Source organism: Pterocles gutturalis, unplaced genomic scaffold (assembly GCF_000699245.1).
Source record: "Pterocles gutturalis isolate BGI_N339 unplaced genomic scaffold, ASM69924v1 scaffold23577, whole genome shotgun sequence".
In the NCBI taxonomy this organism is placed as follows: Eukaryota; Metazoa; Chordata; class Aves; order Pterocliformes; family Pteroclidae; genus Pterocles; species Pterocles gutturalis.
In genome coordinates this window covers 1-15,937 of record NW_010116149.1, presented here as the reverse complement: position 1 = coordinate 15,937, position 15,937 = coordinate 1, and the positions used below count along the sequence as shown (strand labels likewise).

Genomic DNA, 15,937 nt, shown 5'->3' with positions numbered 1-15,937 from the left:
GCAATGTTTCTGTTATTAACTACATTTGTGTATTACTTTAAGTTAATACTTCACAACTTTCTTTTGTGCCTGCACTTTTATTCTAATCACGCTGATCTTCAAGCCCAATTCCTTATTCCATCTGTGATTTCACAGCCTGTGAAACACCACAGCATAATGTCATAATTTTTGCAGCTTCTAAACAACTATTTCCTTTCTGGCACTGTTCATGTTTTAAAATATTTTTCAAGTTCTCCATTTCTAGACATGAGAACAAAGAACATGGAAAGCCACAGAATGGAAAAGAGGGGCACCCTTTAAGGGCACACAAAGCTTTTAGGCAATTTCTCTAAGGTAGCACTCCAATAACCCAGTCAATACAGGGACTGGTAGAGCTGAAAAATTCATTTGTTAATGTCTACAGGTATTTATTTAAAAACAAGTACAAATCAATTTCCATGATCTTTTTTGCATGATACTACTGGCACATGGAGTCAGCATCCTCACCAGCATGCTGACTTTTGAGGACCCTACAAAAGCCAGCATATAGGGCTGCAGATGCAATCAGGGGACACTTAAATATTATTTAAGTTCTGCAAACCAAAGCATTGTGATGCCTGTGTATTTTAGCAGGTCTAGTTTTGGAACCATATTAAACATTTAAACAGGTTTACAGTCAACATCATCCAACATTGCTCACACGCAACTTTCTTCAGAGAAAAAGTTTGTGAAACTACTGAGGAGAATGACACATAAAATAGAATTGTAGGTAACGGGAGAGCTTAAAAACAAAACAGAAGGCGGCTGTTAGACACAGAATTCCCATCACAACAGTAAAACCAGTGTCTGCTTGCTCCAAGACTTCCAAAAAAGACTTTGTTACAAGCAGGAACAAAGAAATGTAATCCTCCAACTCTTCCAAGATTTGATTTATCTCTGGAAAGTGCTTATCAAAATTTTTCACCAGGTACTCTGAGAACTGTCACAGATACTCCACAAACATTACATCACTGAATAACAAGTGTTCAAATTCCAGATTTTGAATCTTACCATACTATTATTAAGGTTCTTGTCAACCTTGCAGAATGTATGCGGAGGGGTTTCTCCTTTACTTGGTATGATTATACATATATCCGTAACAGCCAACGTGTTTTGTGTCATGTTTTCGGATGCTCTTCGGTAAGTGATGTACACCCTTTGTGATGAGGCACTGCCACTAATATTAGCAGGCCGACCATACGGAGTAGTTTGAATTATTTCACAACCTTGTTTTACTCTTTCTTTCCCATCATATAAAACCCTAGTTAAAATGGGATGAACAAAAGAAGGCACATAATTTTTTTTAACACTTCAAATACTAATACTCTACTAAGAATTAAAACTGAATAGTACTAGTTTAACAGCAGCTCTTGTCTCATCTCTGATCAAAACATTTTTACTGACAAGTTCAGGTCACGTTATATCAAATTGCATTCTAACAGAAAAGCTCTGTGACGAAACTACACTAGTTTTCCTCACGTCTAATTGCTTTTAAGTGTTTTGTTTACTGCAAGTGTTACTTTCAACTCTACTAAAGATTCATTACCTGATCCTAAGAATGTTATACAACTCACCTCTTTTCCATCTGTATTAAATAGGTTAAACATCTTATCTCAACCAAACTATATACATTGAAAATTACAAATGGCTTCGAAAACTCCAAAAGGCAAAGGACACTTGTCACTAAAACCCACTCAGCATGCATTTTTCCTAGCATACTGGCTTACAGTATGCTCAAGTCAAGAAATATCTTCCTGTTCAGAGTTTTCCCTTAGATTAAAAAAGTATGATATTCCAATAAACCTTATTAGTCAAATCACTTACTGGAACAGAAAAAACACTCACCCCAAATCAGTAAGTGGGGGCTTATCCCTTCCTCGGCGATAACAAAGGTATATTTGCGGTCCTACAAGACTGCCATTATTAAGATCTGCAGACAGTCCCGAGGGAGTAACATCTATACATTTATATCCCTGAGGAACTTCCTCCCCCAGAGATTTATTAATTACTGTTACATCTGTAATAGGTTCTTTTGGTTTAGCAATTTTATGGCAAGCATCATTGAAGTGTATTTCTTCCTCTAGTGGTTTTGAAATATCTGTTAATCCTGCGACAACAAAGTAGTCAGCAACACGAGCCCCTTTGTCTTCCATCTTCCATTACAAGACGTTATAACTGGTAATAAAGAAATATATATCAGTATTTTTAAAGGAGATCACAAAATATCAGAAACAATGAAATTATGTTTATTTTTAGAACAGAAAAATTGCAATAATATAAAGGAAAACACAACAGCAGAAGAATGCAAAAGAAATAGAGAGAGTCATCATTAGACAATGTAACATTTTTCATTTGTAATCATGACCTTTCCAATTTGGAATTCTGAGCCACAATTTCGAGAGTTAATTGTTAAATCTTGGGATGGAAAACCCAAGAGGCCTCTTTTTGTTAACTTACACGCTAGAGTAGTTGAACCAACAGGAACAGTAACAGCAAAATACTGAACAGTTTTGCAGATAGTTCACTGCTTAAAGCTCATGGCTGAGCTAAAAAAGTAATTCTCAGGTATTTTGCATACCATTCATTACTGCATTCTATTCACCATGACAATGGATCTTCTCAAGCATGACCTGCAATTAATTTGTTTCCTGAATATTAAACTTACATGCAAAGGCTGTCTTGATTATGCTTAAGATCCAACTATAATATTTGCAGCCACCTCACCCTATGGGATAAATCAGATACCAAGGCCAGATCTTTTTGGAGTATTTTTGCAGGCTGAAAGTTGATACTTTTTTTTTTTTTTTACAGTGTTTTGGGGCTCAGGTCCTTGATATGCAACCCACCCATAGCCAGCAATATACCAGCTTTTGTACAAAGACATTTAAACCAAGTGAGCTTTAATGGACCACAGACCACTGTGAAACAAAAACATTCAAGACCACATGAAGTTTTTCGTAATGAAAAGGAATACAGTCTTGCTGTTCCGGCCAAATTGTGTCGGGAAATTACATTCTTTCCTCCTGGAACATACTGGTAAAAAAATTCCTTACATATGAATTCCTTCTATATAGTGGTTTTTTACAGTGTTTGCTACCAATGTCGTAAATTAACTTCACCACAGGACAAAGTAATATCTATAGGATGAAAAGATGGCCTTGCAAATGCAGTGCACTACATATCAGGAGATTCAGTTCCCTCTTAGAGATTCTTGAATACCTTTGCAAGTCACTTAAACCCCATGTCTTATTTCATAGCTTGATTTTGCAAATAAACAAAATATTTTCCGCTCTTTCATGGAATATTGAGAAATGGGCTGAAAACGTTTATCTAAGTCACTCATATGTGCTGGAACCTCACTAAAGTAGCTTCAGGAAGTTTACTGTCATCAAGTTCCAGACTTTTTAAACCAGACAAGCTATTTAAGACTTCCTTTTGTTGAATTAATTTTGTTTGGGTGTAAAATTCTATTGCAAAAGAAACTGTCACAACACAGGACTTTTGAGAGCTTGCTAACATTCAGAAACTCAACAAACAGAACTTAAAACAGTTTGAATGGTTGGTACAAGACTTCAGTTTTCATGCCACCTTTAATCCGATTGCTTTACTTCCCTTTATTTTTTGCTCTAGGTAGCAAGTATTAAGCCATATCAAACTTCATACCATCATGATTATTGTATTTTACCAATAAATCTTCATTAAAACAAGCAAAATAAATTTGGACACCTCTCACTGGTAAATAGGGAAACTATGTCCGAAGTTGATACTGTGCATTTAATCACATTGCTCCAGGCTGAGCTCAGATTTCCAGCACCAGTCCCTGCTCAAGAAGGAAGAATGTCAGCCTGTGCCTGATCACCACCATCGACTTCAGCCAGCAGTGCAAGAAAGGTAACTCCATCTTCCTGCTCTTCTTTCCTAGCTTGTTTGTATTTTGGTGGAGTAACACAGGACCAAAGGCTAACATCTTTTAGCTAACACAGCTGAAGTTCTAAACATTTCGTAACATCAACAATTCTCTGTAAAACTTAGCTGTGGTACACTACATTTTAACTATCATGAAACCTTTCTATCTTTATCAACCAGCACTCACTCTAAACCAACAGATAAGCTGTCACAGTTTTTCTTAAAGCTGCAATACAGTGAGCAAGCATTTGCTCTTAAGTTTAATACACACATACATCAGAGTACAAGCAGTTGCTTTAAAAAAATATCATTTGAAAATGCATCAAGAAATGGAGAAAGAAAAAAAATCAATACTTCATAACAGATCAGAAAAGAGCTATGGTCAAAGACTGCTCAGAAGACAGAGAGGGTTTTATAGACATATATATAAATTAATATATAAATAACATTATAAAACATATATATTATATATAAAAATTAAAATCTAAATCTCAAAATATTCCTCAATGACTGCTGAGGAAGAAAGGGCTGGCTAAGTAAAAAGATACCAACCAGGCAATTTAAACTCAATGACCAGTCCATCGTGAGCTCTGGTGAAAAAGTTTTCAAAAGACTTGAAAAGACAGAAGGTAGACTGAAAGCTGGCTAAGTCTTGCACTGTTGTGTATGAAAAACACTCTGTACCCACAGGCTCACTACAAAGCAGCAGAGCCACTACAAAACTGAACTTTGCCTTAAAGATTCTGAGTGAGAAAAATATTAAGTTAAGCTTTGTTCCTTTTCTCATCAGCATTATTTCACAAAACTACACCAATTTCTGGAGTGCTTCACAATGCCTTTTCAGTTGAAAACAATATTTTACTTAGTTAGTAATCAAAAATTATACAAACTATGACTGTTAAAACTGCAAGTAAGCCTTATAACTTCAGTGTATTAGCAGCACACTGTTCCAGTTTAATTAGCCAAGACAGCATTACAAATAAACAGAAAGACGTATATACATTATACTGAAGAATCATTCCTATCTCACAATTTAAGCCCCACTATTAATTATTTCATGTTAAGTTTATTCCAAAAGTCTTAAATTCAAACATCCATTTATTCCCAAATGCACTTTCAAGAAAAACTGGGACAAGCTCTCCTCATTTCAAGTCAGTTAAAATTAGAATCCCCTACATGCAAACACCTGCTATCACACAAATTTGCATCCTAAGGTTATAGCAAGTAATACACAAGTCAGCAAGACTTTCATAATTTAAGGGAGGAAAAAAAAAAAAAAAAAGGCCTAGCTGATGATGCATCATCCCTTCAGATCTTTACCTTCTGATACAAAGGCTTGCAGCTAAAAATGGCATAAAATGCAGAAGATATCAAAACAATTCAGTGGTATTTTATTCAAGCTGACTTAGACTTCACTAGAGCTATCGTGACACTCAAACTTTCAACATCTGTTTACTGTGAGAGCAGATTTATGCAAACTTTGTTAACAGACCCAGAAAGAAGGCATATAATGTGACCTAATTCAGTGACAAATCATCATTCTGTGAAAAGCAATTTCACATAAACTGATGAATGCAAGTAATTTCTGCAGAAACTCTTACCATGAAGGTATTCCAAAGCATGTTATAATTCTATACATCACACAGCACTGCAAGCCAACTTCCAGGAAACAAAAAACCAACCCACAACAGAAACAAAGGCACACTGCACAAGAGTGTTGCTTGAAGAAGGAGGTCCCAGGTGAAATTCAACACTAACAGCGCCACACTGAGAAGCAGCTACTACTGCTTCTCTACACTTCAGTCATCCGGGGACGAAAGGCTGAGTTTTGAAGCCAGTGTAATGGGATCATAAACATAACCTCTTACAAAAGCCTCTGGAACCAAGTGCAATTTCCGGTCTTTGTGCCATCCCATGACAATCACTTTTAATGGACTGCATATAATTAATACCACTATAAATTAAACAAAATATCTTTGCAAACAGCTAACTGACTTGGAAGAACATATTAAAACACCCATAGACTTTGCAGATCATAAATGTGGGAGAAAAGAGGGCTTTTTGCCATTTCTAAAAATATGGCAACAGAGGAAACAATCAGATAATCCTGTCACAGATCCACAAACAATTAGCTTGATTGCTTTGCCAAAAGAAAGGATAAACTCAGGTTCATTGTTCATTCAATTTAATTTTTTAATATCATCGCACTTCTTCATTAGGAAACACCAATTAATAATTTTCACTGTCACCACTTCTGTAACTCACAGGTGCTGGCATTTTAGCAACTGTGCAAAAGATATTAATCTGAAAAATTAGCTTTGTGATCTAACACTATACATCCATTGCCAGTGTTAAAAGAGAACCAGTCTGCTGCAAAGTGCAAAACAATCTGCTATTACAAGAAAGAGGTTTACAGGAGTTCCATGTGGCTGCCCCTTTTGTAATAAATAAAATATCAGTGGGACTTGGATCTTGCCACTTAATTCAGAAAAAGCAGTACATGCTCTAACTTATTTTACTTCCAAAAAAGGTTTTTTTCTGTTTGCTATAAGCTATCCACAACTCTCATATAGAAAAGAAACAAAAATTGAAAGGTATGATTTCATAACAGCTCACACATTTTCAGATAAAACAACTAAATCAGTATCCAAGATTTTTGAACAGATCACATTTTTCATTTAAATACTATAAGAGGGAAGTACACATCAGCTTTTTCCCCATCACATGACCAGAACTAATGCCAATGTGCTGTGTATTCCATCTGTGCAGCAGCAACAGGCATGATACTTCATGAAGGACAGAGTTTATTATAGACGCACCACAATTTCCAAGGGAAAAAAATACTGATATAATTCATACAACCTGCACCTACACACAAACTTTCCTCGAGGTAACTTGTAAGTGGGCTGCAGACCAGAAGAACTGCTCTAGCAATGCCAGTTTCTTTCCAGGACCCAGTTTCCCAGATAGCAGAAAGAGTTTGCTTGCATGCTTTTCGCATGTGCAAGAGATGCACAACCTGTGAAGGACAGCAGTAACGACCATCCAACTCCATTAGAACAGTTTCACCAGTTCACCTCTGGCAGACACATATACAACAACCACCTTGTAATCTTTTAATCTTCCTTGTTTCCATTTCCATTCCTTCCTGTATTTTCCTTTTATAATATTCAATTGCTTATTAATTTGAGTTCCTTATTAGGTCCATTTACTGTCTAAAGCAAGTGACATTTTACTTTGTTAGCCTGAATGAGATGTTCTGTTTGTAAACAAGAAACATGTCTCCTAGTGTAGGTTGGAAACCACTGCAGGGCTCTGCAACACACCTTTTTTAAAACAATTCAAAGCTTAATTAAAAATGGTGATTTTTTTCTTTTTAAAGCATTCGTCATATAACCACATTCCAAGAACGTCCTTCCTTTGAAGGCACATGAAAAGCAGATGATCAGACAGACAAATAAGTGACCAATTTTTAAAAATTAACAATAAAGTTCTAACAGCCCCCAGTATTTCAGTCTCGTGTACTGCTGCATTATCCTGTTGAAGTATACTGCCAACACACAGAAATGTGGAGGCTACTCATGCAAGAGCAAAATGAAGTTAACTGGATCAGTCAGCCCTGCTATGGCTACTTAGAACCATTTCTCAGCCATGACACTGCAGAAATCACATGAGAGCTCAACAGTCCTGAGAACATGTGAATAGCTGCAGTTACACAGGGAAAAACCTTCACCCCATCCCTGTACTTCCAAAGTTGCCTGGCAAAAGGGACCAACAAGCTTTTTTCCCCCCAGTATTTTCTTCATAGCAAGCAAACAATCCTAAGAACAAATCAGAAGCACCTCAAATATCACAGGAATTCTCTCAAGTCAGAACACAATCCTTTTGAAAACTCTACGAACGCGTTCCCTACCTTTTCATCAGGGCATTGCTTCTGAACTTTGCCTCTCTTGCTCTCAGCCAGGCTTTAACACAGACTTATTGTTACAGTTTCATTCCCTACAGAAACAGTAAAAACAAAAATTAAACAATGTATACGTTTGTTTAAACTTAAACTTACTGCACTCTCCACTGCACCCATCACTTTAAATGAACGTTGTGAATTGTCGCAGGACTCGTTCACTGAGACAAGGTTACGTCACCTAACTATTAAAAAAGTATATGAAACCAGATTTTAAACTTAAGCAACAAAATATCAAGTTTATGCAGCATTGATATTTTAAGAATGTAAACAACATTTACTGCTTCAAAATCAAAACAGTTGAGCCAGCCACTTAAAATTATTTCAACTCTTCCACTATTTTCTGATGATAAATACCTCCCACGTCTATTCACAGCTGTTACCTAGCTATGAAAGTGCTCTTCTAGCTTAATAACCTTTTAAAACCTTCAAAACATTGTTCCTCTTTGCAAGGTTCTGATATTTAAGCAGATCCTTCTCCCTCCACAATCAGCAATTCACACGTACTCTTCCATCTAACCACTGTATTCCAGTTCCCCAATTCTTGCATCTCATGATACAGTCTTCTTGCCGCTTACTGTCACAATTCACTGTTTTTCTTCAGATACAGTAAACACCAGTATGACCACTTTTAAACATGGGTATGACCACAGACAGCTTGAGCTTGTGTTTTACGCTGAGACGTGTGCAAGCCACGCAGCCTGTGCTCCAGTCAAGCATTTTGAAGCAACAGCTTTCCACCACGGGATTGAGGAGAACACCTCACTGGAGACACTCTCAGACTTCAATCTCCCAGAGTGACTCATTAGCATCAGCAAGGCTGTAGTAAAAAATAAACTTTGTCTAAATGAGGCTTCTATTTGCCAAGACTTAGAAAAGACTCTTGGAAGATTACTGTGAGAAGACTTCAGAAAACAAAGTGTAACATAAGCAAGGTTGGGAGAAACATCCCAAGAGGGTTTATGCAAACCATAAAAGATTTGCTTTCACTCCTGAAGTGGAAAGATTTGGAGAAAAAACCCAACTACACTAAATTATAAGAATTATATTTTCAGGAGCCCAGAGTTCAAGGTTCTGTTCATAACCCCAATGTACAAGACAACTCATTTCAGATCAAACAGAAACAATCAGCACTGCTAGTTCATTTCTCCTACAGTGAGGCGCAGGGGGCCAACAGCCTCCAGAGTGAACCCAGCCCCTGGTGCAGACCTTTCCAATCCAGACAGCACTGTGGACTAGCACCAGCTTTTACACAAGACTACAAAGAGAGCATGCAGCAGTAGCACTACATATTTTTGTCCAGTGACCTGATCTGTAATATAAAGTTACCAAGACTGTCAGAAATTATAATTTTAGGGATCACCTACAGACCCCAAACACAGCTACAAAATGTCTAAGAAATAAGCAGCATTAACACATGCATAACTTCCCCATTGACACTTCAAAAAACATCCTTCCTACCTAGTCAGCTATCTGGAAAGCCAATGAGGAGAGTTAAAGGAAAGAAAAAAAGATACTTTTAGGCATCACAAGGAACACAGTGCAAACCACAGACAGCGTACCTGCAGCTCTGTTGAAGCTTTTAGAATGTATTTACAACTAGCTTGCTATTCTCCATTTATCAAGTAAAAGATCTACTTCTTCAAGAATCAAGGTGCAAAGGACCTGCATTAGTACCCCAATACAACTGGGACTTCTCATAGAATAGTTTTTAGTAGGACATTCCCTATACTTTCTTCACATTTTCTACTACTACAGTTAAACAAAGGACAGCAACAGAGAAAGTTACTAACAAAGAGGGTTAAAGCGATCAATTGCATTACTTTTTAGACCCTACTGCATACATCTGCACTCAATAATGTTAGACAGCACAGTAATTAACAAGAGCCACTAGACTCCACTCCTTTGGTGCTCCATCAAGAGTAGTACTAGTGTTAAGAAACACACCAGCATATAAAAAATAACTAACTAACAAACAAAACAAGAAAAACCCCAACACTGTTCTGCCCATACATCACTGGACCAGAGTTTTTTCCAGGCCCGTCTGTACCAACTCATGGTTAACATACTCTGACCCAAACAGCTGAAGAGATAATCAGGAGAGCTCAGAAAACTTGGCAACAAAGGATCTCTAAGAGGTGTCCGGGAAACGGAAAAGTGCTGGATAAGAGCGCAGGGCCAGAACACAAGACTGAGTTTGTAGGAATGCAGGCCAAGAACTGAGGGACAGGCAGATTTGTTCAGCAATGCCTAGAAAGAAAGAGAAATTTGTGTTAAATTCAGAGGCTAATCTAGATTCAGTGGGATTGCTGCAGTCAGTGAGCAAGAACTAGCCATCTAGAGTCTCAAAGCTTAGAGAAGGAAACAGTAACCGGCAGAGAGAAGGCAGGAAGGAACAGACTTCACCCTGAGGGAGGGATCATGCATATTCTACATCTTCTATACTCTCCACCATCACTCACCAAGCCTTCCATTTGTTTGTTCTTCATGGCTGGTTTTAGTCTCAATAAAATCAAACCATGTACTAAGAGGGTCTAACAAGGCACAGACTGGTTAGGTGTTCATTACAGTTGTGCCACAGCAAAATCCCACAATGCTCCACCCTGACTACAAAAATTCAAGAAAGTGATGTTCAAGCATCCCACGAGACTCGTGACAGAGAAATCTTAAAAAGGACGGGTTTAGAACTTCCACTTTTCTTTCTAGATTACAGTATTTATGGCCAAAAAAGCACAACCAAAGAATGGAAACAATTTCTGAAGTATAACTGTGTTTGTAGGGAGGGATGCAGAAAACAATTTATAGTAAATGAGGGGGCGGGAAGCCAAGGTAAGCACCATAAAATGTAAATATTACTTCATCCAAAACCCAGTTCAGGAGGGCAGCTAGTCCATGGTTTTTTGTACAACTAATTATTCAACAACTTTTTAAAAGGAGAAGACCCTCAAACAGAATGTTCTGTTTTCCTTGGCACAGTAGACAAAGGCAAATGAAAGCAGCAAATCTTCCAATATTAAGCTTCAAACCCAAAATCTGTCACTGAAAATGTTAAAGTGCATCAACTAAAAGTGACAGAAGTGCCCTGCTTTCACCCAGACATGTTTGGACATACATGCCAACCTCAGTTCAGTTTTGAAGCTATTCCCTATCCAAATAAAAAATTTTGAATTCATGGTGTGGTGGAGGGAAAGACGGGTGGGAATTGTTTCTAAAATTTTTGCCACACTTTAAAATACACTTTAATTGTGACTTAGAACATTTGACACTTTTTTTTTTCCCCCCTCTGGTCAGCAAAAATGTCCTGTAAGGTAAAAAAACTGGACCGAGTCAAGCTGCAAATTATAGACACTGAATGGATGACATGCACAGACTGCAACCACAGGGCTGTAACTGCCATTTGCAGGTGATAGTCACCACACTGGAAAGGTTTAATGGTGAGATACCACTGACTAATATCTCCCCCACCTAGTCAATTTCTACATCCAGTTGGCAAAACAGAAACAGAAAATAAGTGTGAATGTACTGCTACCAGTTCCGCTACAAATATATCTACAAACTCACACATATTGCTGTAATAGTTTCCTAACAAAGCGATATAAAGCAACATTAGGGTAGTGTTCCCCCCTGATAATCACAGTAAATTAGCTGAAGCGTAATGATAAGCCACCGTAACTACTGCTCCAGGATTCCACAGCCAGCTCAAACTATCTCTTTGTAACACAGAGCAGACATATCTTAAAACCTCTTCCCCATCTTTTGGGCCAAAATTATTAAATAACTACACTCTTAAAAGACAGGCTGAAGCACACTGAGTCAGGGAGGGTCACCTTAGGTGCTAAATATTATGAGAAAAGTATTCACAGAGGGGTTTGTCCCTGGTGCCCTACATAATGAAGTCTTTGCTGTCCTGAATAGTTCAGCATACAAAGTAACTACGAAGTTGTACAATTTGTTAGAACACTGCTCCTGCACCAGGATTTGACTGACAGCACTGTGCTGAGCCTGATTACTTTGCACTCACAGGATCTGAACAGCATTGTCTCTTTCACTGTAATTTTACCGTCAAAATATAATGCAGACAAACTTGCTAACATTCAGAAGCTACTGAACCTGGACCAGATGCTGATCTTGGTTCTAAAACTAAGAATAATCCCTGAAGCCCACAAGTTTCTTCTGAAGCTCAAGACAAAACCAAAACTCAAGAATCCAGCCCACAATCCCCTTCTCTTTGTTTGCATAACGACTGTACACAAAAAAAAAAGTGTGGGGGGGTTCCTCTTGGGACCTTTTCATTTGCATATACATACATACAACTTACACAACACACTTACTGCTTGTCCACTTTTATTTCAGATGGCTAAATAGAAATGATTCAATTAATTAGTATTAACGATTTTTTTCTGATCCTAATTTTTAAAAGTCAAATTTTAAAGTAAAAAATAAATAGTGAGGATATAATTGGCTAACTTCTAACACTCTTTGCATCCTATTTTTATACCATAGTTCCTTCTTCTTTCATGCCCCTCCCTTATTGCTTACTTTAATTTTACTCTATTACAGCCTCTACAGCAACCCTGTATCTAATAGATGAAAGTACACTTTGAAAAGGTAAAACGATGCCATTTGAAAGAGTAGGGCAAACACTTTCTGAAGGCTTGTTTCTACTTCTCCCTCCACAATTTCCTCCTGGTACTGTTTCTGAGCTCCTTAGGGAACTAGCAGTAACTATTTCTGCATCATAGACTGGTACTAAAATGACTACTATAGATCAAACCTCTCAGCATCACTGCCTCACATATCCTTCCCCATACATTTTAATTTTGACTCTGTAGTCTGTGGGGACACTTTATAAGCATACATACATCAGTAGAGTATTTCCAGATCAGTCATAGACAAAGTTTCCAGACCAGGGATAAGACTAAGCCTGAACTAAATGACAGCAGAAAATATTCAAGGCTTATTATGCAATATAGCAAAGAACCTTGTTCACTTTAAGGAATTACTTGGTCAGCACCACTGATAGAAGAGTTCATTTTAAATAGCAGAACAGTGGCGATGCATTCACTGTTTATACATATTCACCTCCTACCTGTTAGCTATCCGCAATTAAAGCAAGGCATAACTGGCGTCAGCTTGCAGAGGATTTGCAAGGATTTGGTGCTTTCAGTATGGCATAAAATTTCTATCATGATTTGTGCTCACAGTAGCAAATATTATTTATATACAGAATTGACAGATGAGGGAATAGATGCAGTGCCTTTTCTGTGCTCTTGCCTAAGACCACCCATCAAGGCCACAGCAAAGGATGAGGGACAAGTACAACTGAGCCCTCTAAACCACACCTCTACCCTTGCTTTTTGTGCAAGCTCAACCTAAGTTTTCTTCAAAAAAAAAATAAAATTGAAATTTGAAATAATTGACAGAGAAGCCTGATTTAAATAATTTCTGCTTAACAAACAAGATAATCATCCTGGAAATATACCAATCCACATAAATTGCAGCATGTTTTGTTAAGGTACTTACACAGAAATGATTTTGGTGTCTTTTTTTGGTCCTTTCACCCTCCTTTTAAGAATTATTACAGCTTTTCTTTCCCTGAAACTTCAGAACAAATGCCTTAAATCCACAGTTACAGATGTATCAAAACCTGAGCTACGGGAATCCTCTGTCAGAAGGCAAGATACTTGGAAATTACCAATACCTCAAACACTATGTTTGAACAAGGTTACAAGGTTGCATTGACTTTTTTTTTTTAAATCAAATATGAATTGTGCAACATTTTAGCCTCCAACCTTTTGGTTGCGCCCACACCATATTTGACAACTAAAGTCAAAGTTGAATAAAGGACAATGACTGCAAAGGCTTCCTACAACTGTTCATTTTGGGAGTTATTTAAGATTGAGAAAGGTTTTGACCAAGTAGCTATTGTACTATTCCCCTTCCACAACCTGCTGGTGTCTGACCATGAATGCAAGTGTTTCCACAGCCACTGTTATAAAAAACATTCAACCTACTATGACTTGCAAAACTAACTCCAATTCAGTTGCTAGGAAGTATGACGGAAATCAAAAAGGGATGATGAATATTTAAGTGACACTGCAAATTTCTTTTTCCAGTTTTAAAACCTCAAGATTAACAAATCCCATTATCATCATGCAGCTTGGTCTAGATATCGTCTTCCTCTATTGAACAGTCACAAGATAGATTCCTCTAGCTATCACACACTTTTTACCTAGAAATTAATAAATCCTTCAGCGCAAAATCCTGTAGATTAAAAAATGCCAGACTGGCTTCTGAACAGTAGAGCCCACAATTCTTTTGTAAGAGACATAAAACAGTAGTATTAGTTAGGCACCTTCCTGAGACCACCTCATTCTCCTTAGAGCACTAGCTAGGCTCTGCTCTCTACCTTGCTGCCTTCCCTTTCAAGCAGATATCTTCCACAGGACCAGGTTATTTACATTGCTCCTAATGCTTGACCTGAATCAGCTACACACACCTGAGCCCCATAGTATGTGCCAGGCTATGTCAATATTTATGCTTTTACTAACTAATGATTAACTCTGGCTACACAACTACAAAATTACTAATATTGCCCTTAATGCATATAGAAATTCCATTAAGCTCCATACTGGTGTTATATCCAAGTAAAGTGCACTGCTACAAAAAGTATGAAAACTCAAGTGTATGAGCACCCTTAACACTGGAAAAACATTTCTAAGTAAGTCTGTGTTTAAAAAAAATGGTCATAGCGCATTTTGGCTGGCAGCTTGCAGATCTTATATTTTGTGCTAGTTTCTAGTAAATTCACTATTTAGCAGAGGCCATTGGTAAAGCCTGTTCTGTTCCAAAGGAGCAGAAGTTGCTCATCAACTTGAGGAAAGTCCTCCCCAAGGTGGACCCTAGTGTTTCTAGAATAAGTAAAACATGAACATCACATAAGTTCTTTAGGCTGCAGAGAAGCTAAATCTTTTTTTGTTCTGCCTTTAAGGCCCCATGCAATTTTCCCCTTCCCCAAAAGCTAACCACAAAAACTCTAATGCTCTATTTTTGGTAATTAAACAATTTCAATGCCAAGTCACAATTCCCCCTACAAAAGTTAGCTTCATTTACCAGAGATGCAGTTCCACTTTAACATTCATTTTAAATGACCTCACAGACTCCTCAATACTCTAAAAGCAAGATCAAGTTTCACCAATACTCCAAATATATGAATTAAAAAAAAAAAAAGAAAAGGGAGACTCTTACAAAGTAAGACTTGCATGCTAGACACACAAACCAGAAATAATCCATTCACTCCCTCTCAACCTTCCTTGGCTAGACTAACTCAATTAGCTGTCCTAAACCACCACAGATACTTGCCAAGACTAAATATTTGTGTTTAATCATTCAGAAAGTGAAAGATTATGTACTGTAATGTAACACTCTTTATGGAAACCTCTAGTTGAGCAACAGTTCCAGAGAAAATTGTGAAATTAAGTAAAAAGCTGTCCAGAACACCACACCACTACTCAATTCAAAAAAATATTAAACTTCAGAACCAAGGCCTCATTTTTAGCAAATCAACATTCTCATAGGCAGAACATTTTTACATGCAGCCCATCTGAAATTCCTCCAGAACCATCGCTAGGAAGTTACTAAACATTATCACCCCCTAGCCAGTAACTTCTGCTACGTGCAGACATCATGACGGAACAGAGATCAAAGCGTCAGAGCTACTTTTTACCATTATATTCACCACGTCGCATTAATCCAGATATACCCAGGCTACGGGAGCCAAAGGGAACGTCGCCATAAAAATACACCCGCACAAGGCTGAACACTACCTGTGCGATTCCATCTGACACAGCGCACGCTGCATGGGGGGAAAAAAAAGAAATCGCACATTTATTTGGGGAAACACGCACCTCGGCCGGATTCTCCCCCAGCCCGCCAGCACGCTCCTGCCTTTGTAACATGGCAGGTCAGCAGCCAGCGCTCAGCCCCGGCAGCTCTCCGCCCTGAGGGGCACCGGCCTCCGCCGCCCCGCCAACCGGGCCGGGGCTGCGCTCC

The 15,937-nt window shown here is 38.0% G+C and overlaps 1 protein-coding gene across 1 annotated transcript in view; it reads right to left on the bottom strand.

The window, feature by feature from the left end:
* LOC104463198 (C-myc promoter-binding protein-like) overlaps positions 1–2,193 on the bottom strand; it is a 31,743-nt gene extending 29,550 nt beyond the window's left edge. Inside the window, 2 exon segments of the mRNA XM_010075426.1 lie at positions 1,030–1,279; positions 1,864–2,193. Coding sequence (XP_010073728.1) covers positions 1,030–1,279; positions 1,864–2,171 — 558 coding nt within the window. The 5' untranslated portion in view covers positions 2,172–2,193.
* Positions 2,194–15,937: the final 13,744 nt, after the last annotated feature.